This window comes from Ranitomeya imitator, chromosome 7 (genome assembly GCF_032444005.1).
Source record: "Ranitomeya imitator isolate aRanImi1 chromosome 7, aRanImi1.pri, whole genome shotgun sequence".
NCBI lineage: Eukaryota > Metazoa > Chordata > Amphibia > Anura > Dendrobatidae > Ranitomeya > Ranitomeya imitator.
Genome location: NC_091288.1, coordinates 48,601,921 through 48,626,686, shown reverse-complemented (window position 1 = coordinate 48,626,686; position 24,766 = coordinate 48,601,921). Strand labels below are relative to the sequence as shown.

At 45.9% G+C, this 24,766-nt stretch overlaps 1 protein-coding gene across 1 annotated transcript; it reads right to left on the bottom strand.

Moving 5' to 3' along the window:
• Nucleotides 1-2,767: 2,767 nt before the first annotated feature.
• LOC138644616 (uncharacterized) lies at nt 2,768-5,295 on the bottom strand. Its single transcript, XM_069733202.1, has 6 exons — nt 4,490-5,295; nt 4,328-4,387; nt 4,151-4,219; nt 3,425-3,647; nt 2,980-3,139; nt 2,768-2,898 (listed from the first exon to the last, which is right to left on the bottom strand). The coding sequence occupies exons 1-6, from the start codon at nt 4,598-4,600 to the stop codon at nt 2,787-2,789; spliced, it is 735 nt and encodes a 244-aa protein (XP_069589303.1). The 5' UTR covers nt 4,601-5,295; the 3' UTR covers nt 2,768-2,786.
• Between the last annotated feature and the right edge of the window lie 19,471 nt (nt 5,296-24,766).

Genomic DNA, 24,766 nt, shown 5'->3' with positions numbered 1-24,766 from the left:
ATGAGGCCATGGCTCGAGTGGAGTGGGCCCTGATGCCATCTGGTGGTGTCTGGCCTCTAGCAGTATAAGCAAGATATATGGCATCTCTTATCCATCTGGCGATAGACGCCTTAGTTACACTCGCCCCTTTCCTTGGATTCTGAAAGGAAACAAACAGAGCCCTACTCTGCCTCCATGGTTCTGTTTTGTGTAGGTACTCTAATAGAGCTCTTCTAACATCTAACATGTGATATTACTGCTTATCAGCTGAATTCGGATCGTCACAGAAAGATGGTAAAATTATTTCTTGACTTCATTGAAATTTGGAAGCTACTTTTGGTAGGTATGCTGGGTCTGGTTTTAATACTACCCTATCCTGAAAGACCATTAAATAAGGCTAGGTTCACATTGCGTCAAGTACATGGCGTTAAACGGATTCGTTAAACGCATGTACAGAAAAGGAGCCAAAATATGTGAAATTCGTCGTCACGGTAACGCTAGGGTTAACGCATGTGATCGCGTTTTTTCATTTGGATGTCCGTTTACGAAGTATCCGTTTGGCTGCGTTTGTCACTGTCAATAAAGTTGTTCTTTTTTTTTTTTTTTTTTCTTTTGTCATTGTCGGGTGTGGGCACAGACTCATTCTCCATTTTGAAAGCATTGAGTGAACTTCTGCTAGCAAGATGTTTGTGTCTGAGCTCGTCAGATTTCGCTTGATGCGGTTGCGACTTCGGCAGAGAAAGCGTAGTTCGCAAAGGAGATATTGGATCCACGAAGTGAATTTCTTGCGGAATACATATGGTGCCTTTCACACCCTGTATGTGCAGCTTCGGGATCATCCCTTCAAATTCCAACGCTATCTACGGATGTCCATTGAGACCTTTGATGTTCTGCTCTCACATGTGAAGGATGAGATACATCATCATCGCAGCACTTTTCGTGAAAGCATCTGTGCGGAGCAACATTTAGTAGTGACTGTGAGGTAATTATACATTTTTTTATCATTCTATTGACAAAGACTAGATCTCGGTATCGTGTGGCCTAATGTTCATTTAGAAATTGTATATTCTATTGTAACTAGCCTTTAGATGATCATTAAAATCCAAATTTTTTTTTTTGTTTTTGAATGTCGACAGATATCTGGCTACCGGAGAATCTTTTGCGTCACTGCATTATCAGTTTAGACTTGGGAAGTCAACAATTTGCCAACTGGTTCAGGAAACTTGTGATGCCATTTGGAACAACTTGCAACCACTTGTGCTACCAACACCAACATCAGAAATGTGGCTAGCGATTTCCCAACAGTTTGAGGATGTGGCTAATTTCCCCAATTGTATTGGTGCCGTGGACGGAAAGCACATTCGGATTCAGAAACCTGCGCATAGTGGTTCCCTCTACTATAACTATAAGAAATACTTTTCTATAGTATTGATGGCGATTGCGGATGCCAGGTACCGTTTTGTTGCTGTGGATATTGGTGCTTATGGCCGGACTAACGATTCCAGAGTCTTCAGAGACTCCAACATGGGCCGATGTTTGTACAGCCAAAGTTTCAACATACCCTCATCACAACCTCTTCCGGGGACCGAAGGCCCAAGTTTGCCCTATGTTTTAGTTGGTGATGAGGCCTTTCAACTAGGACAAAATCTCCTCAAGCCGTACTCAAGCCATAGTCTAGGCTCCAGCAGGCGCATTTTTAATTATCGCTTGAGCCGGGCTAGACGTTATGTGGAGTGTGCCTTTGGGATTTTGACATTAAAATGGCGGATTTTACTAACCTGCATGCAACTGCAACCAGAAAATGTGGACCGTGTTGTGAAGGCGTGCATCTGTCTGCATAATTTTGTGGCGAGACATGAACCCCAAGTGGTAGACCCCGATGATTGTGAGTCGAACCTCAGTAGCATTGAATCGAATGCAGTTCGGTCTACAGCACAAATAATGAGGATTCGTGATCAATTTGCACATTACTTCACACATGAAGGCCATGTTCCATGGCAAGACAGATACGTGTGAAAAAAATTTAAAGTCTTCCTGATGTCGTGTAAAAAGTTAGGTTGTTTAACCTAATGTTGTGTAAAAAGTTACCTTATGTCGTGTAAAAAATTATGTTGTGTTAAAAGTTTAAGTCATACAAGAATCTTAAATTTGAAACAGTTTACTAAATGTTTATGGATTTTTCCAACAAACTGTTGGTACACAGGTTTAACATATGATATCCCATAGGGATGAAAAAAAAGGAAAATAGAAATTTACAACAAAAAACATAAAAAAAATAAAAAACAAAAAACAAAACTTGCAACGCGGTAATTGCACCTGGCTGGGGACAGTGAACGGTACTAAAGACTTTGGTACTGCACGGGCATATTGTCTGCCCAACTGTATGATGGACTGCTACATTGTCTATGAGGTTCCACGCTCGTTTCACCCCGGCCTCTATATTGAGGGTTGTAGGCCGGCATGTCCATTCTTCTTGTTCCCGATGGAGCGGGTTCCTGGGGGCCCACAAATTCCTCAAGAAGGTCGTTCAGTCTTTGTCTAAACATAAGGTTTCTAGTGCCGGGATATTTTGTGCTACAGGCACATAGGATAAGAAAAGTAGCTTCCACTCATTAGCAGAGTATACAGACTCGCGGGCTTGCAGCTCGGTAATTTCCCGCCTCAGGTCTTTGAGCTCACTGCGACACATGTCCTCTACCCGTTGGAGTCCATCGACGATAATTGCATCAGCTTCATCTTTTTGTGATGCTCGCTTGCGTCCACGCTGTGATTGCAACCGGGCACTCACACCTGCAGCAACAGTGCTTCTATCCGCAGATCGTGGCTCGCTGATGCCAGACATCTTCAGGTTGGGTTGGTTCCACTGGAGAAGGCTCCAGTTCCTCTGCCGGTCTAGGCGCCGTGGTACTGCATATCGTGCTGTATAACCCCCCCCCAAAAAAAAATTAATTATTTTCCTTTCAACAATTTTGTCTCGCACACAGACCTATTTGTACTTACGAGCGCTGAGACAATGTTTTTTGAAGAAAGAGCAGTTGGTCGTAATGCACATACGGGGTCACCCGTTTGCCACCTGATCCGCTTGGTGCATTCTGACTGTTCCGGTAGTCACGGACAAAGCGATCGCGGATGGACTTCCAACGGGTATGGACAGCATCGGCTTTAAATTAAAAAAAAAAAAAAAATATAAAAATAGTAGATAGATAGTTTTAAGATATAGGAAAAATTGTTCATAGTTTGTTACGATAGTTGATATATAAATAGTAGATAGATAGTTGTTAGATCAGAAATAGTTTAGAAATAGTGTATAGATAGATAGATATATAGTGTACAGATAGTTGATAATTGAGAGATAGATAGCAGACAACAAGTGGATAGGTTGATAGGATAGAAATTTTTTTTTTTTTTTTTTAACATTTTCCGATGTTACGTCACCAATATTTACCAATTTTTTTCTTTGAGGTTGTCGACTTCTCCATGTATCGGGGATCAAAGTGACAGATAATTTGATCCCACAACTTGCGGTTCTTCACAATGTCATGGTGGGAGCTGTCGCTCTGGTCCCATATGGAGGGGTTGGCTTCCTCAAGGTTGATCAGTGTCTCGTTGTGAATAGTCAATGGCTCTTCGTCAACGACAATCCTTTTTTTTTTGGTCGCTGACTTGGACTATGTAAACACAAAACGTTATGTTGATAGTGTCAATTTCACTGGATGGCCATATTCATATATACAGAGATAGATAGATACATAGATATAGATAGATAGATACATAGATATAGATAGATAGATATAGATAGATATATAGATATAGATAGATACATAGATAGATAGATAGATACATAGATATAGCGATAGATAGATACATAGATATAGCGATAGATAGATACATAGATATAGCGATAGATAGATACATAGATATAGCGATAGATAGATACATAGATATAAATAGATAGATACATAGATATAGATAGATAGATACATAGATATAGATAGATAGATACATAGATATAGATAGATACATAGTATAGATAGATAGATACATAGATATAGATAGATAGACAAATAGATGGAGCGATAGATAGTTGATAGATAGTTTATAGATATAGTAGATAGAAAGTGAATAGATTGTTGATAAATATTGGATAGAATATTTCTAGTTTTATATTTACCACTGGCAGTTGTGGCGACGACAGACGGCTAGGGACCTTCTTTCTTTTGTGTCCTCCGTGTGCCACAACCTATTGTGTATGTAAAATGTAAAAAAAATTAATTTAACATTAAATAATGTTAACATTCATTGGATCAATAAATTTATGCCTGAAAAATTCAACATGTGTGCTATGTACCTTTGTGGTTTTTGCCTGTTTTTTTGGGGGAGGTCTAGCAGCCTCAGGCTCAGAAGACTCCTATTCACAATAAAACAATAAACATGATTTTTATTACGTGCCTAGCTCAATACAATGGAGTTTCACACAACATTATTGTGGTTTTTTAAAGTGCAAACCTACCGACTGAGAAGAAAAAATTGCAGACACGCTGCTGCTGCTGCTGACATCTGTATCCGACATCTGTGTGCAACAAAGCAATACATGTTTGGTACACACACATCCGACGGACATTACAAACTTCCATGTTGTATACAGAGATATATAATATATAGAAATGTACTTACATTTCCTGTGATCTCTTGCAACACTCTGTCACGTGCAGTAGGCCTCAGGAGAAATGTGTGGGTGGGATACTCCTCATTTGGCCGAAATCACATTTCCTGTCACATGACCACATGTGACCACCCTCAAACGCTATTAAAACGTGTGGTCCTATTTGGAAATTTTTCATGATTTGCGTCTGACTGCGTTTGCCATAGCCTTCTATGGCAGAATGAATGCTGCAAGCCGCGTTGAAGGTCCGTCAGAAAAAAAACGTTATGTGACAAACACATACCAATTTAGGGATGCGTCACGATGCGTCAGACAATGCAAGTCTATGGGCGCGTTAGTATGTGCGTTACATTGCGTTTTTACTACTTAGAAACGAGTCCGTTAGACGGACACACCTAGCGCAATGTGAACCTAGCCTAAGGAGGATCTATCGACAATGCTTGTAAATCACTCACTCTCCTAGCAGAGGTCAGGGCTACTAGGAAGGCAGTTTTTAAAGTTAAATTTTTTATGGAGACAGAATCTAATGGCTCAAAGGGGGGTTCTGTTAAGGCGTCTAAAACCAAATTTAAATCCCATGGTGGTAATCTAGGAATATACACTGGGTTACTACGTTCAGTGGCCCTAATAAATCGGGAAACCCATCTATTTCCCGCCACATCGCTGTTATATAACGCCCCCAAAGCTGATACTTGGACTCTAAGGGTATTTACCGCCAAGCCCAATTCTCGGCCCTTTTGTAAAAACTCCAGAATAGCCGGAATTGGAACCTTGCCTGAAAAGGGATTTTGGTAGAAGGCAAGGAACTTCTTCCAAGTTTTAGCATAGATCTTGGTAGTAACCTCTTTTCGGCTATTTAAAAGGGTAGATATGAGAGCCTCTGAAAACCCTCTTCTCCTTAATAACTCCCTCTCAAATTCCACGCCGTCAGATGCAGGGATTCCACATTGGGGTGACTGAACGGACCCTGAGAAAGAAGCTCCGGACTGATCGGCAGTACCCAGGGGTCGGACACAGACATTGCCCTGAGTAACGAGAACCATGCCCTCCTGGGCCAAAAGGGGGCAATCAGGATCACTCTCGCACTCTCCTCCCTGATCTTCCTGAGTACTATAGGGATCAGACACATTGGGGGAATGCATAAGCCAGAGGGAAATCCCAGTGTATTTGAAGGGAGTCTATTATACAGGGCTTGCCCGCCACCCGAAGAGAAGCGAACTTCCTGGTCTGTCTGTTCTCTCTCGTTGCAAATAGATCTATAACAGGCAACCCCCATAGGTCTACTATCTGTTTGAACACCCGTCGATTTAGAACCCATTCTCCCTGACGTAGAGAATGACGGCTGAGGTAATCTGCCTCTGTGTTGAGCTCTCCCCGAATGTGAACGGCTGACAGAGAGCGAAAGTGGGCTTCGGCTACTTTGAGTATCTCTGTGGTGGTGTTCATTAGAGATCTTGACCTTGTACCTCCTTGATGGTTGAGATACGCCACTACTGTTGAGTTGTCTGACTGGACTCTTACATGTGAATCCTGCAGAGATGGTAGCAACCTGAGTAGGGCCTTTTTTTACTGCCGTGAGCTCTTTCCAATTCGAGGACTCTTGAGCCTCTAAGAGAGACCATTGCCCTTGAGTCCAAACATCTCCTATATGAGCTCCCCATCCTATCGGACTGGCATCGGTTGTAACCGTGTTGTCTGGAACTATACTCCAGCGTACTCCTTTTTCTAAATGTCCCCTGTTCAACCACCATCTCAGACTGTGTAGGGTGGCGGCGGACAGCCGGAGTCTTCCGCCTAATTGCCCTTGAAGACTCCTCTCTGCCTCCAAGACCTGGGCCTGCAACACTCGAGTGTGGAATTGAGCCCACTGAACGGCTGGTATGCAAGATGTTAGGGATCCCAGAAGGGACATAGCGTCTCTCAAAGTCAGATCTGGCCTTCTTGTTACCGTACTGACTTTGTGCACAATCCTCTGCTTTTTCTCTTCCGGAAGGAAACATAGTTGCTCTTCCGAATCTAGCAGAATACCCAGGAAGGTTTGAGTCGTTGATGGTTCCAATCTTGATTTTTCCATATTGACTATCCAACCCAAGTCCTGTAAGGAAGATATTACATGATTTAGGTGAGTACTACACTGAAAAAACGAATTTCCCACTACCAGGAAGTCATCCAAGTAGGGTACAATTAACGTATCATGTTCTCTGATGTAGGCCATTACTTCCGCCATCACTTTAGTAAACACCCTTGGTGCCATAGATAGACCAAATGGCATTGCAGCAAACTGAAAGTGTCTGACCTGGTCGTTTAAGTGCACCGCCATTCTGAGGAATTGTTGATGGTCCTGGTGAATGGGCAGATGGTAATACGCATCTTTTAAATCCAGGACTGTCATATAACATCTGGGAAAAAGAAGTTTAGTCGCCGTTTTAATAGATTCCATTTTAAAGGCATGGTAATTTAGATGTTTGTTCAATCTCCGTAAATTTATGATGGTTCGATAGGATCCATCTGGTTTGGAGATTAAAAATAAAGGGGAATAGAACCCTTTCCCCTGCTGATGTTTTGGAACCTCCACTATAACTTCCTTCCGTCTTAACATTTGGACCTCTTTTTCAAGGGCCTTTTGTTGGTCTAAGGAATTAGGGGCACTCAAGATATAAAAATCAGAAGGTTTTTCCCGGAACTCTAATTTTAACCCTTTATTAATTATTAATAAAACCCAATTGCTCGCAGTTATTTTAGCCCACTGCGCATAGAAATATTTTAACATGCCCCCTACTGGAAGATCTTTATTAGCGATAATTTCTTCTTCTTCTTCTTGAGGAACATGATGAGGCATTAACGTCCGAACCTTTCTTTTTTGGGTCTGTCGGTTCCCATTCTCGGTTATGGTAAGGTCCTCGGTATTGGAAGCGTCTCCTGAAGGTATTCCTAAAGGTAGGATTGAAAGCTTTAGGAAAACGTTTCTTCCTATCCTCAGCTTTAGCTAGGATATCATCCAATACCGGGCCAAACAGGTACTCACCCCTACACGGTATTGTACACAGTTTAGCTCTCGCCTGGGCATCTCCTTTCCAGGTCTTAAGCCATAAGGCTCGGCGAGCAGCGTTTGAGAGACCTGCTGATCTCGCTGCCAATTTTAAAGAATCCACCGATGCATCCGCTAAATACGCCACCCCTTCCCGTATTTGCGAAAGGGAGTTCAGCATCTTGTCTCTGGGCACCTTGGATTTCAGTTGTTCCTCCAGCTGGGATATCCACACCATGACGGATCTAGCCGTACACGTGCTAGAGATAGCAGGTTTGAACGCCCCCGCAGATGATTCCCATACTTTTTTCAAAAACATGTCCGCCTTCCTATCCGACGGATCTTTCAGAAGGCCCACGTCTTCCAGCGGCAAAGCACCGGCTTTAGACGTAAAAGCCACCGCTGCATCCACTTTTGGGACTTTCATCCATTCTGCCAGATCATTGTCGTCAAAGGGATACCTTCTTTTGGCTGATGACGGCAGGAAACCTTTATCCTGTTTATCCCATTCCCGTTTTATAAGGGACTTAACTGTATCCACAACCGGGAATGCCTTACGACTCCTCTGGCACAAGCCCACAAACATTATGTCCTGTGCGGACCTTGGTTCCTTGCTCTCTGCAACACCCATGGTAGCTCGGACTCCTTTAACTAACATGTCCATGTTATCCACCGAGAAACAAGGCCTTCCCTCTTCATCTGAGGATGATGGAGATGAGGAGCGGGAACATTCACCTTCTTGCAGTCACAGACTAGATCCTGGAGATATGTCCCTGCCTGACCTTTCCTGGCGGCTACCTCTAAGGGAATAGCTTACAGTTAGGGCCAGAAATATTTGGACAGTGACACAAGTTTTGTTATTTTAGCTGTTTACAAAAACATGTTCAGAAATAAAATTATATATGTAATATGGGCTGAAAGTGCACACTCCCAGCTGCAATATGATAGTTTCCACATCCAAATCGGAGAAAGGGTTTAGGAATCATAGCTCTGTAATGCATAGCGTCCTTTTTTTCAAGGGACCAAAAGTAATTGGACAATGGACTCTAAGGGCTGCAATTAACTCTGAAGGCGTCTCCCTCGTTAACCTGTAATCAATGAAGTAGTTAAAAGGTCAGGGGTGGATTCCAGGTGTGTGGTTTTGCATTTGGAAGCTGTTGCTGTGAGCAGACAACATGCGGTCAAAGGAACTCTCAATTGAGGTGAAGCAGAACATCCTGAGGCTGAAAAAAAAGAAAAATCCATCAGAGAGATAGCAGACATGCTTGGAGTAGCAAAATCAACAGTTGGGTACATTCTGAGAAAAAAGGAATTGACTGGTGAGCTTGGGAACTCAAAAAGGCCTGGGCGTCCACGGATGACAACAGTGGTGGATGATCGCCGCATACTTAATTTGGTGAAGAAGAACCCGTTCACAACATCAACTGAAGTCCAGAACACTCTCAGTGAAGTAGGTGTATCTGTCTCTAAGTCAACAGTAAAGAGAAAACTCCATGACAGTAAATACAAAGGGTTCACATCTAGATGCAAACCATTCATCAATACCAAAAATAGACAGGACAGAGTTAAATGTGCAGAAAAACACCTCAAGAAGCCAGCTCAGTTCTGGAAAAGTATTCTATGGACAGATGAGACAAAGATCAACCTGTACCAGAATGATGGGAAGAAAAAAGTTTGGAGAAGAAAGGGAACGGCACATGATCCAAGGCACACCACATCCTCTGTAAAACATGGTGGAGGCAACGTGATGGCATGGGCATGTATGGCTTTCAATGGCACTGGGTCACTTGTGTTTATTGATGACATAAGAGCAGACAAGAGTAACCGGATGAATTCTGAAGTGTACTGGGATATACTTTCAGCCCAGATTCAGCCAAATGCTGCAAAGTTGATTGGACGGCGCTTCATAGTACAGATGGACAATGACCCCAAAGCTACCCATGAGTTCATGAGTGCCAAAAAGTGGAACATTATGCAATGGACAAGTCAATCTCCAGATCTAAACCCAATTGAGCATGCATTTCACTTGCTCAAATCCAGACTTAAGACGCAAAGACCCACAAACAAGCAAGACCTGAAGGCTGCGGCTGTAAAGGCCTGGCAAAGCATTAAGAAGGAGGAAACCCAGCGTTTTGGTGATGTCCATGGGTTCCAGACTTAAGGCAGTGATTGCCTCCAAAGGATTTGCAACAAAATATTGAAAATAAAAATATTTTGTTTGGGTTATGTTTATTTGTCCAATTACTTTTGACCTCCTAAAATGTGGAGTGTTTGTAAAGAAATGTGTACAATTCCTACATTTTCTATCAGATATTTTTGTTCAACCCTTCAAATTAAACGTTACAATCTGCACTTGAATTCTGTTGTAGAGGTTTCATTTCAAATCCAATGTGGTGGCATGCAGAGCCCAACTCGCGAAAATTGTGTCACTGTCCAAATATTTCTGGCCCTAACTGTATTTCCTCCCTGATGACCGCTCTAAGGTCTGATGACCTAAGGGGGGCTTGCTCTTCTAAGGTCTGACAGATGCAAGCCTGACAAAGCCTCTTAGTATAACTGTCAGGCATTGGAGTCGTGCATAGAGCACATTGCTTGTGCTTAGATTTAGCTGTTTTTTTCCCCTAAAACAAAGCACAAATAACAGACCATATCAGCACCAGGTGTTTTGTTAACACTCACCATAAGGCTGATTCTGTGAATACCGGTTCTGGAGGAGTAGGATCCAAATGTGACGCTGGGGCGCTCGCACGCTGCTGCCCCCGTACCACGCTGCTGCTGCTTCTCCTTGAGCGGCCGCTACCGCTCTTACTGCGCTGCTCTGTTCCCTCTCCATAAGGGTGCTCGGCGTCCCCTACTGAGGACATTGCTGCACGCTCCATTCCACAGCCGCCGCTCTACAACGCTGCAGCGCTCCTCCCCTGGCTTACCCCGGAAGTGTAAGAACTACTTCCGGGTTCACCAGCGCCGGTGTGAACGCTGTACCGCGCTTAACTGCGGACCAGGACGGCACTGCCCGACTCCTGGGACGCACTCCGCATGGCCAGACGATGGGGGGGTCTGCAAGCAGGACACCCCCGACGCTGCTTCCGAGTCCCCGATTCTGCCGTTCCTAAAGACACCGTGCAGAGGCATGGAGGCCCGGGTAAGACTGCTGATTTCCCTGCAGGCTCCCGCCGTCCGGACAGGAACCCAAACTGGAGTGATGAGGGGGACCGCCCCTTTAAATCCTGTAGGTTCCTGTCCGGAAGGTGGGCGGAAACCCTCTCTCGTAGGGGTGCTGTCGTGGCGATAGGAAAAGAAATGTTAGAAGAAAATTATAATTCCTACAACTTGCTGGTGAGGTTTCTGGCACTAGTATACATGAATGTTATGGATTTTTTTCTGTCTCCCTATTCTTCCTCTATGTTAACACGCTGCCAAGAAATAAGGGCATAGCGCACCCCAGTCTCGGAAAATCTCCAGGGTCTCTCAAATTCTGTCTCGTACCTGTGGGTTCAAAATGCTCACTATGACCCTGAGTAAAATCCTTGAGGGATGTGGTTTGCAAAAATGGGGTCACTTGTGCGGGGGGTTCCACTGTTAAGGCACATCAAGGGCTTTCGAATCCAGACAATTTTGCATTCAAAATGGCAAACGACGCTCCTTCCTTTCCGAGTCCTGCCATGCGCCCAGTGGATTTCCACTAGGAATGGGGGGTATCTGCATACTCAGGTGAAATTTCACAAGTTTTGTGGTCCATTTTTCTTGTTACGCTTGTGAAAAAAATCAGGGTCTAAAGTACATTTTTTTGTGTGAAAAACATTAAATTCATTTTGCCTGTCCACATTGCTTCAGTTCTCAAAAGCAACTGAAGGGTTAATAAAACTTCTTGAATGTTGCCTCAAGCACTTTGAGGGATCCAGTTTTTAGAATGGTGTCACTTTTGGTATTTTATGTCATATAGGCTCCTGAAATTCACTTCAAATTTGATGTAGTCCCTAAAAAAACCCAAAAAGTTTTGTAAATTTTGTTGGAAAATTGAGGAATCACTGGTCAACTTTTAACCCTTGTAACTTCCTAACCAAAAAAAAAGAAAAAAGAAAAGTTGTTTCCAAAATTGTGCTGATATAAAGTAGACATGTGGGAAATGTTATTCATGAGCTATTTTGCATGACATAACTAATTTGAGGACACAAAATTAGAAGTTTGAAAATGGCAACACTTTGGCCTGATCATTAAGGTCAAAATTGGCTCAGTCACTAAGGGGTTAACCCCTGTCCACTCCCACTTTAGTGTAAATGTGCCCTAAGTATTTAATCAATTATGGGCATCAAGATTTATAAGGAATGACAGTTTGCAGAATGGCAGCCTGTATTATACACCGGCCAGTAAGCACCTGACGAGAGCAAAATGCTGAATTGTTAAAAATCAATTCAAGAGCCTGTGTAGACAGGACTAGAGTTGAGCGACCTTGACCTTTTTAGAGTCGAGCCGTGTTTCGCGAAACCCGACTATCTCAAAAGTCGAGTCGAGTGGAATCGGCCGATTATCGCGAAAAGTCGGGGATCGACCGAAACACGAAACCCAATGCAAGTCAATGGGGGAGCATAGTCGGCAGTGAGTAGAGGCCAGGAAAACATGTACAGAGCACATTGTATTGGCAAAAACATCCATTCTTGCAACTGAAGCTTGTCAATCGTAATTTAGCTTATAATAATTGGAAGGCATTTGAAATTGGGGGTCATTTGGCTAAAGTTTTGGGGGGTAGGGCTGGTTCAAGTAATTAGTGTGCCCAGTAAATCTGGACCACGTCACGGCAGTGGAGCAGGGAGAGGTAAGTATTTCAACTTTGCAAGTGCTGTGATCCTGAGCAAGCAGGGGGGCCCACTCCTTGGCATTGGCACTGGCACAGGGCCCCTCAAAGTAGCGCGGTGTGTTTGCACGGCGGGGGCGCCTCCCACCGGCAGCAACACTTTTGCGTACTATGAGGGGCCCTGTGCCAGTGACGTCGCCAACGCGTATTCCTCCCCCCACCTGATGAAGGAACCTGCACCTTCATCTGCACCTTCTTCTTTGTCCCCGTGTAAAATGGTATGGTATGCGGGAAGGGGGACCTGACTTTCAGCAGGGTCACAATCTTGCAGTGTAGCGTGCACGGGGAATGTTGCATTATGGGTCAATGTACCAGCAGACTCATCTATCACCGGCTGGGCAATGGGCAGGATGAGGGGGAAACAGATATGGTCCCAAAGAATAAAGTGGGCTAAATGCAGTTCAAAATTGGTAACAGGACTAACCAGGGGGCATTGTTTTGTTCAGTGGAGGACAACTGGAATGAGAGGCTGACACAGAGAGTAGGCCCAAATCAGTAAGTATTCTAAATGCAGTTCAAAATTGGCAACAGTAGTAAACCGGCGGCACAGCTTTGTTCAGTGGAGGAGAACAGCAAGGAGCGGCAGACACAGATAGAAGGCCCCAACCCAACTAGTAGGCCTAATGCAGTGTTGTTTTCAACAACTACTAAACAAGAGCTTTAAGATTGAAGCAATGGAGAGGAAATCTGGAGAACACCTTGGAGTGGAAGACACCGTCTCTACAACCCAGACCCAACTTGTAGGCCGAATGCAGTGTAGTTTTCAACAACTACTAAACGAGAGTCGGAAGACCGAAGCAATGGAGAGGAAACCTATGGAACACCTTGGAGTGGAACACACCGTCTCTACACCCCATACCCAATTTGTAGGCCTAATGCAGTGTAGTTTTCAACAACTACTAAACGAGAGTCGGAAGACCCAAGCAATGGAGAGGAAACCTGGGGAACACCTTGGAGTGGAACACACCGTCTCTACACCCCATACCCAATTTGTAGGCCTAATGCAGTGTAGTTTTCAACAACTACTAAACGAGAGTCGGAAGATCGAAGCAATGTGGACGAAACCTGGGGAACACCTTGGAGTGTAACACACCGTCTCTACACCCCATACCCAATTTGTAGGCCTAATGCAGTGTAGTTTTCAACAACTACTAAACGAGAGTCGGAAGATCGAAGCAATGTGGACGAAACCTGGGGAACACCTTGGAGTGTAACACACCGTCTCTACACCCCATACCCAATTTGTAGGCCTAATGCAGTGTAGTTTTCAACAACTACTAAACGAGAGTCGGAAGCAATGGAGAGGAAACCTGGGGCACACCTTGGAGCGGCAGACACCGTTAGTAGGCCCTACCAAAGTAGTAGCCCAATGCAGTTTTCAAAATCCTAGAGGCTGAAAACAAGACTATTGACGCTCTGCTTTTTTCAAAGGAGGACAGCTGTATTGAGTGGCGCAGACAGACACAGGTAGTAGGCCTTAAACCAAAAATGTGGCTCACTGCAGTTTAAAAAAGGTTACAGGGGTACACAGGCAGCATTGCTCTGGTCAGTGGAGGACAATTTCAATAGTGGACCGCAGACAGACTTTGTACGCCTACTATTAAAAAAAGGATGCTCTATGCAATTAAAAATAGGTTCCAGGGGTCCACGGGCAGCAGTGGTGTGGTCAGTGGACGAGTATTGGAAGGAGGGACCGTAGACAGGCGTAGTAGGCCTAACATAACAAAATTAGGTTGTAGGCACTTTAAAATTGGTTCCAGGGGTACACGGGCAGCAGTGGTGTGGTCAGCGGAGGACAATTTGAATTAGGGACTGCAGACAGACTTTGTAGGCTGTCCCCTGTGGACCATGCATCCAAAACATTAACCCAGTGCGCCGTAATGGACACGTAACTTTTTGTGGACATGCCTACTGGTCCATGCGTCTCTTGTCAGGTGCACCTTTCTACTGTTTGATTGCCTGAGTGCTATGACAGTGCAGACTTTTTCATGCCGGTGGAGGGCTGGGATGGCTTTTCTCGCAAAAGAAATGTCAACTGGGTAGCTTGAACCGTGGTACAGCGTAGTTCATCTGGGCTTTCTAAATATAAAACAAAGAAAAAAAGGAGGCTCCATGCACTTTCAGCTGGGTTCCAGGGGTACACGGCCAGCATTGGTCTGATCAGTGAAGAACTATTGGAAGGAGGGACCGCAGACAGGCTTCGAAGGCCTAACATAATAAAATTGGGCTGTAGGCAATTTAAAATTGGTTCCAGGGGGACACGGGCATCAGTAGACAGGTCAGTGGAGGCCTAGTGGAAGGAGGGACCGCAGACAGGCTTCGAAGGCCTAACATAATAAAATTAGGCTGTAGGCAATTTAAAATTGGTTCCAGGGGAATACGGGCAGCAGTAGACAGGTCAGTGGAGGCCTAGTGGAAGGAGGGACCGCAGACAGGCTTCGAAGGCCTAACATAATAAATTAGGGCTGTAGGCAATTTAAAATTGGTTCCAGGGGAATACGGGCAGCAGTAGACAGGTCAGTGAAGGCCTAGTGGAAGGAGGGACCGCAGACAGGCTTCGAAGGCCTAACATAATAAATTAGGGCTGTAGGCACTTTAACATTGGTTCCAGGGGTACACGGGCAGCAGTAGACAGGTCAGTGGAGGCCTAGTGGAAGGAGGGACCGCAGACAGGCTTCGAAGGCCTAACATAATAAAATTTGGCTGTAGGCAATTTAACATTGGTTCCAGGGGAACACGGGCAGCAGTAGACAGGTCAGTGGAGGCCTAGTGGAAGGAGGGACCGCAGACAGGCTTCGAAGGCCTAACATAATAAAATTAGGCTGTAGGCAATTTAAAATTGGTTCCAGGGGAACACGGGCAGCAGTAGACAGGTCAGTGGAGGCCTAGTGGAAGGAGGGACCGCAGACAGGCTTCGAAGGCCTAACATAATAAAATTTGGCTGTAGGCAATTTAAAATTGGTTCCAGGGGTACACGGGCAGCAGTAGACAGGTCAGTGGAGGCCTAGTGGAAGGAGGGACCGCAGACAGGCTTCGAAGGCCTAACATAATAAATTAGGGCTGTAGGCACTTTAACATTGGTTTCAGGGGGACACGGGCATCAGTAGACAGGTCAGTGGAGGCCTAGTGGAAGGAGGGACCGCAGACAGGCTTCGAAGGCCTAACATAATAAATTAGGGCTGTAGGCACTTTGAATTGTCTTGCAGGGGTACACAGGCAGTGGGCACCATTGGTGTTGTCAGCGGCGGCCGATTGTAATAAGTGTCTGCCAGTTAGTAGTCCCAAAAAATAAATACATGTTAATATCTCGCATTACAAGAAAAAGAAAAACCAAAAGGGTGCAATCATTAGGTACAGGGGTGGGCTCCTCTGCGTAGTTTCAGATCTAATAATTTGGCACAAAGTATTTACTTGGGTAAATATAGGACACTGCCCCTGACTATGTTAAGTACCATCATACATGTCAACACAATGGTATTGTCAGTGGCAGGAATTTACGGATGTCAGCGCATAGACTAAACATAGGTGGAACTGTGAGAGAATTGTGCAAGTGGTAGAGCAATGTTTGAGCTGGGGGTGGGGGAACTCTCTTGTGGCCGGCGGTACATGCCCAGGGCCCCTCATGTTACAACAGTGTGTCTGACGTTGGGTGCGCACCACCACCGCCAGAGACACTTTATTGTACTATGAGGGACCTAGTGGCAGTGCCGTAGACCAAAAGCGGGCACACCCACCTCTTCAGACAAACAGCACTCTCACGGGTGCTTGTGCCAAGTGGCGATACCACGGCCCCGTGTGGGAAGTTTGGCCATTTAGGGAGGTGTAAACATGTCGTATGCTGGACAATCAGCTGCTGCAAATTACGAGATTGGTAAAGTCATTCAGAGTAGTCCACAGGCAATACCTTTTCATAGGAAAGCTAGGTGTCGGACGGGCAAGGTGGGGCAAAAGAATGAGAAATCCAGTTGTGGTTCATTTTAATGGAGGTTAGATCATCAACATTTTGGGTAGCCAGACGAGTCCTTTTTTTCGGTTAATATTGAACCTGTAGCACTGAATACTCTTTCTGATAGGACACTAGCTGCCGGGCAAGCAAACTCCTGCAATGCATATTCTGCCAATTCTGGCCAGGTGTCTAATTTGGATGCCCAGTAATCAAATGGGAATGACAGTTGAGGGAGAACGTCGATAAGGGATGAAAAATAGTTAGTAACCATACTGGACAAATGTTGTCTCCTGTCACTTTGAATTGATGCTGCAGTACCTGTCCTGTCTGCGGTCATAGCAAAATCACTCCACAACCTGGTCAGAAAACCCCTCTGGCCAACGCCACTTCTGATTTCTGCCCCTCTAACACTTCTGGTCTGCTGCCCCCTGCAGCTCGTGTGAGAACGATCACGGGCGATGTGTGCTGGGAATGCCTGAAGCAAACGGTCAACAAGAGTTGATTGTTTGGTTGCTAATATTAGTTCCAAGTTCTCATGTGGCATAATATTTTGCAATTTGCCTTTATAGCGAGGATCAAGGAGGCAGGCCAACCAGTAATCGTCATCGTTCATCATTTTAGTAATGCGTGTGTCCCTTTTGAGGATACGTAAGGCATAATCCGCCATGTGGGCCAAAGTTCCAGTTCTCAAATCTGCGATTGTGCTTGGTTGAGGGGCAGTTTCAGGCAAATCTACGTCACTTGTGTCCCTTAAAAAACCAGAACCCGGCCTTGCCACGCCACCACTTTCCAGTGGCCCCGGAAAAGCTTCCTCATTAAAAATATAATCATCCCCATCATCCTCCTCTTCGCCCGGTACCTCGTCCTGTACACTGCCCTGACCAGACAATGGCTGACTGTCATCAAGGCTTTCCTCTTCCTCTGCTGCAGACACCTGATCCTTTATGTGCGTCAAACTTTGCATCAGCAGACGCATTAGGGGGATGCTCATGCTTATTATGGCGTTGTCTGCACTAACCAGCCGTGTGCATTCCTCAAAACACTGAAGGACTTGACACATGTCTTGTATCTTCGATCACTGCACACCTGACAACTCCATGTCTGCCATCCTACTGCCTGCCCGTGTATGTGTATCCTCCCACAAAAACATAACAGCACGCCTCTGTTCGCAGTCTCTGAAGCATGTGCAGTGTTTAGTTCCACCTTGTTGCAACGTCTATGATTAGGCGATGCTGGGGAAGGTTCAAAGACCGCTGATAGGTCTGCATACGGCTGGAGTGTACGGGCGAACGGCGGATATGTGAGCAAAGTCCACGCACTTTCAGGAGCAGGTCGGATAACCCCGGATAACTTTTCAGGAAGCACTGCACCACCAGGTTTAAGGTGTGAGCCAGGCAAGGAATGTGTTTCAGTTGGGAAAGGGAGATGGCAGCCATGAAATTCCTTCCGTTATCACTCACTACCTTGCCTGCCTCAAGATCTACAGTGCCCAGCCACGACTGCGTTTCTTTCTGCAAGAACTCGGACAGAACTTCCGCGGTGTGTCTGTTGTCGCCCAAACACTTCATAGCCAATACAGCCTGCTGACGCTTGCCAGTAGCTGCCCCATAATGGAACACCTGGTGTGCAACAGTGGCAGCTGCGGATGGAGTGGTTATGTGACTGCGGTCTGTGGACGAGCTCTCGCTTCTGCAGGACGAGGAGGAGGAGGAGGGGGTGCGAACGGCTACAGCCAACTGTTTCCTAGACCGTGGGCTAGGCAGAACTGTCCCAAAATTGCTGTCCCCTGTGGACCCTGCATCCACCACATTCACCCAGTGTGCCGTGATGGACACGTAACGTCCCTGGCCATGCCTACTGGTCCATGCATCTGTTGTCAGGTTCACCTTTGTGCTCACAGATTGCCTGAGTGCATGGACGATGCGCTCTTTAACATGCTGGTGGAGGGCTGGGATGGCTTTTCTGGAAAAGATGTGTCGACTGGGTAGCTCGTAGCGTGGTACAGCGTAGTCCATCAGGGCTTTGAAAGCTTCGCTTTCAACTAACCGGTAGGGCATCATCTCTAACGAGATTAGTCTAGCTATGTGTGCGTTCAAACCCTGTGTACGCGGATGCGAGGTTAAGTACTTCCTTTTTCTAACCATAGTCTCATGTAGGGTGAGCTGGACTGGAGAGCTGGAGATCGTGGAACTAGCGGGGGTGCCGGTGGACATGGCAGACTGAGAAACGGTTGGAGACGGTATTGTTGCCGCCGGTGCCCTAGATGCAGTGTTTCCTACTACGAAACTGGTGATTCCCTGACCCTGACTGCTTTGGCCTGGCAAAGAAACCTGCACAGATACTGCAGGTGGTGCGGAAAATGGTGGCCTTACACTGCCGGAAGGGATGTAGCGTTGCTGACTAGCTTCATTGGCCGAGGGTGCTACAACCTTAAGGGACGTTTGGTAGTTAGTCCAGGCTTGCAAATGCATGGTGGTTAAATGTCTATGCATGCAACTTGTATTGAGACTTTTCAGATTCTGACCTCTGCTTAAGGTAGTTGAACATTTATGACAGATGACTTTGCGCTGATCAACTGGATGTTGTTTAAAAAAAATGCCAGACTGCACTCTTTCGAGCCTCGGATCCCTTTTCAGGCATTGCAGATTGAGCTTTAACCGGATGGCCACGCTGTCCTCCAACAGGTTTTGGCTTTGCTACGCGTTTTGGGCAAGATACGGGCCCGGCAGATGGAACCTGTTGCGATGTTGATGCCTGCTGCGGCCCCTCCTCCTCCGCTTCAGAACTACTGCCGCCTGCACCCTGTTCCCCCAATGGCTGCCAATCGGGGTCAACAACTGGGTCATCTATAACCTCCTCCTCTAGCTCGTGCGCAACTTCGTCTCTGTCACCGTGTAAGTCGGTGGTAGAGCGTTCGTGACGGGGCACCATAGTCTCATCAGGGTCTGATTCTGGATCAGTACCCTACGAGGGCAAGGTTGTGGTCTGAGTCAAAGGACCAGCATAGTAGTCTGGCTGTGGCTGTGCATCAGTGCAATCCATGTCAGATTCAACTTGTAATGGGCATGGCCTGTTAACTGCTTCACTTTCTAAGGCAGGGACGGTATGTGTAAAGAGCTCCATGGAGTAACCCGTTGTGTCGCCTGTTACATCCTTCTCTGTTGTTTTTGCTGAAGAGGACAAGGAAGCGACTTGTCCCTGACCGTGAACATCCACTAACGACGCGCTGCTTTTACATTTACCAGTTTCACGAGAGGAGGCAAAAGAGCTAGAGGCTGAGTCAGCAAGGTAAGCCAAAACTTGCTCTTGCTGCTCCGGCTTTAAAAGCGGTTTTCCTACTCCCAGAAAAGGGAGCGTTCGAGGCCTTCTGTAGCCAGACGACGAACCTGGCTCCACAGCTCCAGACTTAGGTGCAATATTTTTTTCCCCACGACCACCTGATGCTCCACTACCACTACCATCATTACCAGCTGACAATGAACGGCCACGACCTCTTCCACCAGACTTCCTCATTGTTTTAAAAACGTAACCAAAGTAACGGTATTTGTTGCTGTCAAGCAACTTACACGGTGAGCTATAACTTCAGTATGATTTAGATATCCCTTTACAGGTGGGTGAGACCGCAAGGAAAATCAGGCACAATGTTACACAGTTTTCGGTGGCACCAAATGAGAGAGATGCCACACACGCAGGACTATCACTCAAGCACAAATGTCAATATTGATCTCCCACTTTTTATTTTTTCAGGGAGAATTTAGAACCCCCCCCCCCCCAAAAAAAAAAAAAAAAAAAAAAAATAGGCTTTCTATGGCCCACTATTTGAGAGAGAGAGATGGCACACCCAGGAGTCAGGAGTAGCACACAAGCAGAAAGGGCAATATTAATCTCCCACTGATTTTTTTTTTTATTTTTTCAGGAAGAATTTAGAAACCAAAAAAAAAAAAATTAATAGGCTTTCTATGGCCCACTATTTGAGAGAGAGATGGCACACTCAGGACTGGCACACAAGCCCAAAGGCCAATATTAATCTCCCACTGTTTTTTTTTTTTTTAAGGGAGGATTTATAAACCCCACAAAAAAAAAAAACAGAAAAATAAAAAGGCTTTCTATGGCCCACTATGTGAGAGATGGCACACACAGGGATGGCACTAGCAGAAATGCCAATCTTAATCTCCCACAACTTTTTTTTTAGGGAGAAAAAAAAAAAACAGGGAGTGTCCTACAATTACTATCTCCCTGCAGTAATCTCAGCCAGGTATGGCAGGCAGCAATAAGGAGTGGACTGATGCACAAATTAAATAAAAAGTGTGGACAAACAAACAAGATAGCTGTGCAGAAAGGAAGGAACAACAGGATTTGTGCTTTGAAAAAAGCAGTTGGTTTGCACAGCGGCGTACACACAGCAATGCAGCTATCAGGGAGCCTTCTAGGGCAGCCCAATGAGCTACAGCGCTGAGGAAAAAAAAATGTAGCTTCCACTGTCCCTGCACACCGAAGGTGGTGTTGGACAGTGGAAATCGCTACAGCACAAGCGGTTTGGTGGTTAATGGACCCTGCCTAACGCTATCCCTGCTTCTGACGAAGCGGCAGCAACCTCTCCCTAAGCTCAGATCAGCAGCAGTAACATGGCGGTCGGCGGGAACTCCCCTTTATAGCCCCTGTGACGCCGCGGACAGCAAGCCAATCACTGCAATGCCCTTCTCTAAGATGGTGGGGACCAGGACCTATGTCATCACGCTGCCCACACTCTGCGTCCACCTTCATTGGCTGAGTAATGGCGCTTTTCGCGTCATTGAAACGCGACTTTGGCGCGAAAGTCGCGTACCGCATGGCCGACCCCGCACAGGGGTCGGGTTTCATGAAACCCGAATTTGCCAAAAGTCTTCGACTTTTGAAAATGAACGATCCGTTTCGCTCAACCCTAGACAGGACACATGCTAGTTAAAAAAAAAAAAAAAAAAAAAAAAAAAAAACACAACATGTGGGTGCTGCTTCTTCTGTGCAATAAGGTTTTAAAATGACTGCCAAACTGGAAACTGAACAGCGACCATTGCACACACGTGTACGCCCACTTAGGCCCAGTTCACCATCTTCATCCCAAGCAAATTAATTGCCTTCCTGTTTACACTAGACAATCTAAGCTTCTAGCCATGCTTTCCCCCAGAAGCAGCCTGTTCTCACCATAGAAACTGTAGTGAAAAGAAGTCTAGCTAGTCCTCCAAAAAACCCCCAAACAACTCGCCTTCTTACACCTGTTCTTGTGCCAAGGTTCCTAATCTCTAATTACTTGTGCTACACTTCTTAAAGGGAACCTGTCACCTAATTTTGGCGGGACTGGTTTTAGGTCATATGGGCGGAGTTTTCCGGTGTTTGATTCACCCTTTCCTTACCCGCTGGCTGCATGCTGGCTGCAGTATTGGATTGAAGTTCATTCTCTGTCCTCCATAGTACACGCCTGCACAAGGCAAGATTGCTTTGCGCAGGCGTGTACTATGGAGGACAGAGAATGAACTTCAATCCAATATTGCAGCCAGCGGGTAAGGAAAGGATGAATCAAACACCCGAAAACTCCGCCCATATGACCCAAAACCAGTCCCGCTAAATTCAGGTGACAGAGTCCCTTTAAGGTACCGTCACATTTAGCGATATAGACGATGCCGATCGCTGCAGCGTCGCTGTTTAGGTCGTTGTGTGGTTGCTGGAGAGCTGTCACACAGACAGCGCTCTCCAGCGACCAACGATGCCGAAGTCCCCGGGTAACCAGGGTAAACATCGGGTTACTAAGAGCAGGGCCGCGCTTAGTAACCCGAAGTTAAAAAAAACAAAAACAAACAGTACATACTTACATTCCGGTGTCTGTCCCCCGGCGTCAGCTTCCCTGCACTGTGTCAGCGCCGGCCATAAAGCAGAGCGGTGACATCACCGCTGTGCTCTGCTTTACGGCCGGCCGGCGCTGACAGTCAGTGCGGGAAGCTGACGCCGGGGGACAGACACCAGAATGTAAGCATGTACTGTTTTTTTTTTTTTTACTTTTACAATGGTAACCAGGGTAAACATCGGGTTACTAAGCGTGGCCCTGCGCTTAGTAACCCGATATTTACCCTGGTTACCAGTGAACACATCGCTGGATCGGCGTCACACACGCCGATTCAGCGATGACAGCGGGTGATCAGCGACCAAAAAAAAAGGTCCTGATCATTCCCAGCGACCAACGATCTCCCAGCAGGGGCCTGATCGTTGGTCGCTGTCACGCATAACAATTTCGTTAACGATATCGTTGCTACGTCACAAAAAGCAACGATATTGTTAACAAAATCGTTATGCGTGTTATGTTTAGACGCACTAATCCCAAAGAGGTGGTAGGGAAGTGATGTCCACCCTGTGACAAAACAGGGATTTATTTAATAATGTAGCAGTAATTTTTCAAGGAAATTTTCAAAACGTAGTTTTTTTTTTTTTTTGTAACCTATTCAGTTTTGAAGTGACTTTGGGGCGGGGGGGATCCTATATATTGGAACCCCCAAAAGTGATACCATTTTTGAAAACAGCACCCCTCAACTTATTCAAAATTGATTCTAGGTCGATTAACCCTTCTGGTGCTTTTCAGATGAAATTTATTTTTTACCACCTAAGTGCTGATAACTTCTGAACATGCTGCTATTGTCAGCAGTCTAGGGGTGTGTGCCCACGCTGCGAATTTTCCTGCGGATTTTCTTGCGGTTTCTTCTGCGGGTTTTCACCAGCACTTTCTATTGGTGCTGGTTGAAACCCGCTGCGGAATCCGCACAAACAATTGACATGCTACGGAAAATAATCTGCAGCGTTTCCACGTGGCATTTTCCGCAGCATGTGCCCAGCGGTTTTTTTTTTCCCCTTAGGTTTACATGGTACTGTAAACTTTGGGAAAACTGCTGCGGATCCGCAGCGGTCAAATCCGCTGCGGATCCGCAGCAAAATCCACAGCGTGTGCACACAGCCTAAGGCCATTATTTGAAAAACGATAAAGGTTGCACCAATGTTTACAAAGAATGATTATTCTAGAACAGGGGCGAGGAACCTTTTTCCAGCCAGGGGCCATTTGGTAATTCCTACCATCATCCGGGGACCACAAAAATGATCACCTTGAAAATTACCCCGGTATATTTAGTCAGTTAATTACGGTAACTCACCCTTAATGTGACGGCTGGAGCTGCTTCTCTTTGGTGCAGCTGTGATGTTAGGTGATGCTGATCATGTTGCTTCTCACACTTGCTTTTCCAGGGGTGGCACGAAGATCACAGGGGGTGGGGGGGAGGATAAAGATCAAATGAGGGCACATAGCTGGGGGGGCACAGAAATCATGGAGGGGAACGGCTGGAGCGCACAGAGATCACGAGGGACTATAGCTGCGGGGGCAGAGATCACAGGAGGGGCACAGTTCACAGTGGGCACATAGCTGAGGGACACATCACCTGCAGACTCAGAGCTGCCAGCACAGATCGCTCTGGCCTCTCTAGCAGCTATTCTGGACAGGAGAGCATTCGGCACTAACCCCGATGACATCATTCATGTGCAGGGCAGGCGGCTGTGATGAACACTGCGTGCCATGCACTTGGGAGTTAAAGGGCCGTCAGGATGCGGCTGCCACCAGGACATTGCAAACTCCAGGGACCTTCCCGCAGGCGGCCCAGAGGTTCCCCACCCGTTCTAGAACATAGAAAATGCATTACTGCCATAGAAAATAGTAAAAAAGTGCTATATAATGTACACATGAAATATTTATCTGCAAAAATCGCTATGAAAAAAGGAAGGTACTTCACACATAAATTGGCCAATGTATGTGAGCCCAATTGCCACGTCAAGGCATCCTTCGTAATTGGGTCCATGTCCTGTTTTGTCACCTCTCCAGGATAAGGGGTTTAACGGCTATAGTCGATATCAACACTGAATGTGGCTTATGCAGCATGTGGTCAGCTATAATGAACAGCCGACAGCTACAGCATTGTCACCTGCAGGGGATGCTAGTCTCTTATATCACAGGTCCGTAAAAAGACATTGGTGGTCACTAAGGGGTTAAATAAAAATCTAAGCATTTCTACCTACCGCTGCGATTGTTTAAAGTGTGCACGAGCCACTCCCAGAAATGTACCAGTCCACTTTATCATACTGCCATGGAGACAATACTGTGCAACAATCCAAGTGCAATCGGTCACAAAAACTCAGTTCCCCCAATAATTCCATTCCTATTGGTAACCAAAATATCCCTATCCTGCGCCCTTATAGAGCAGACATTTCCTTGGCTTTCGCAGGCAGTAAAGG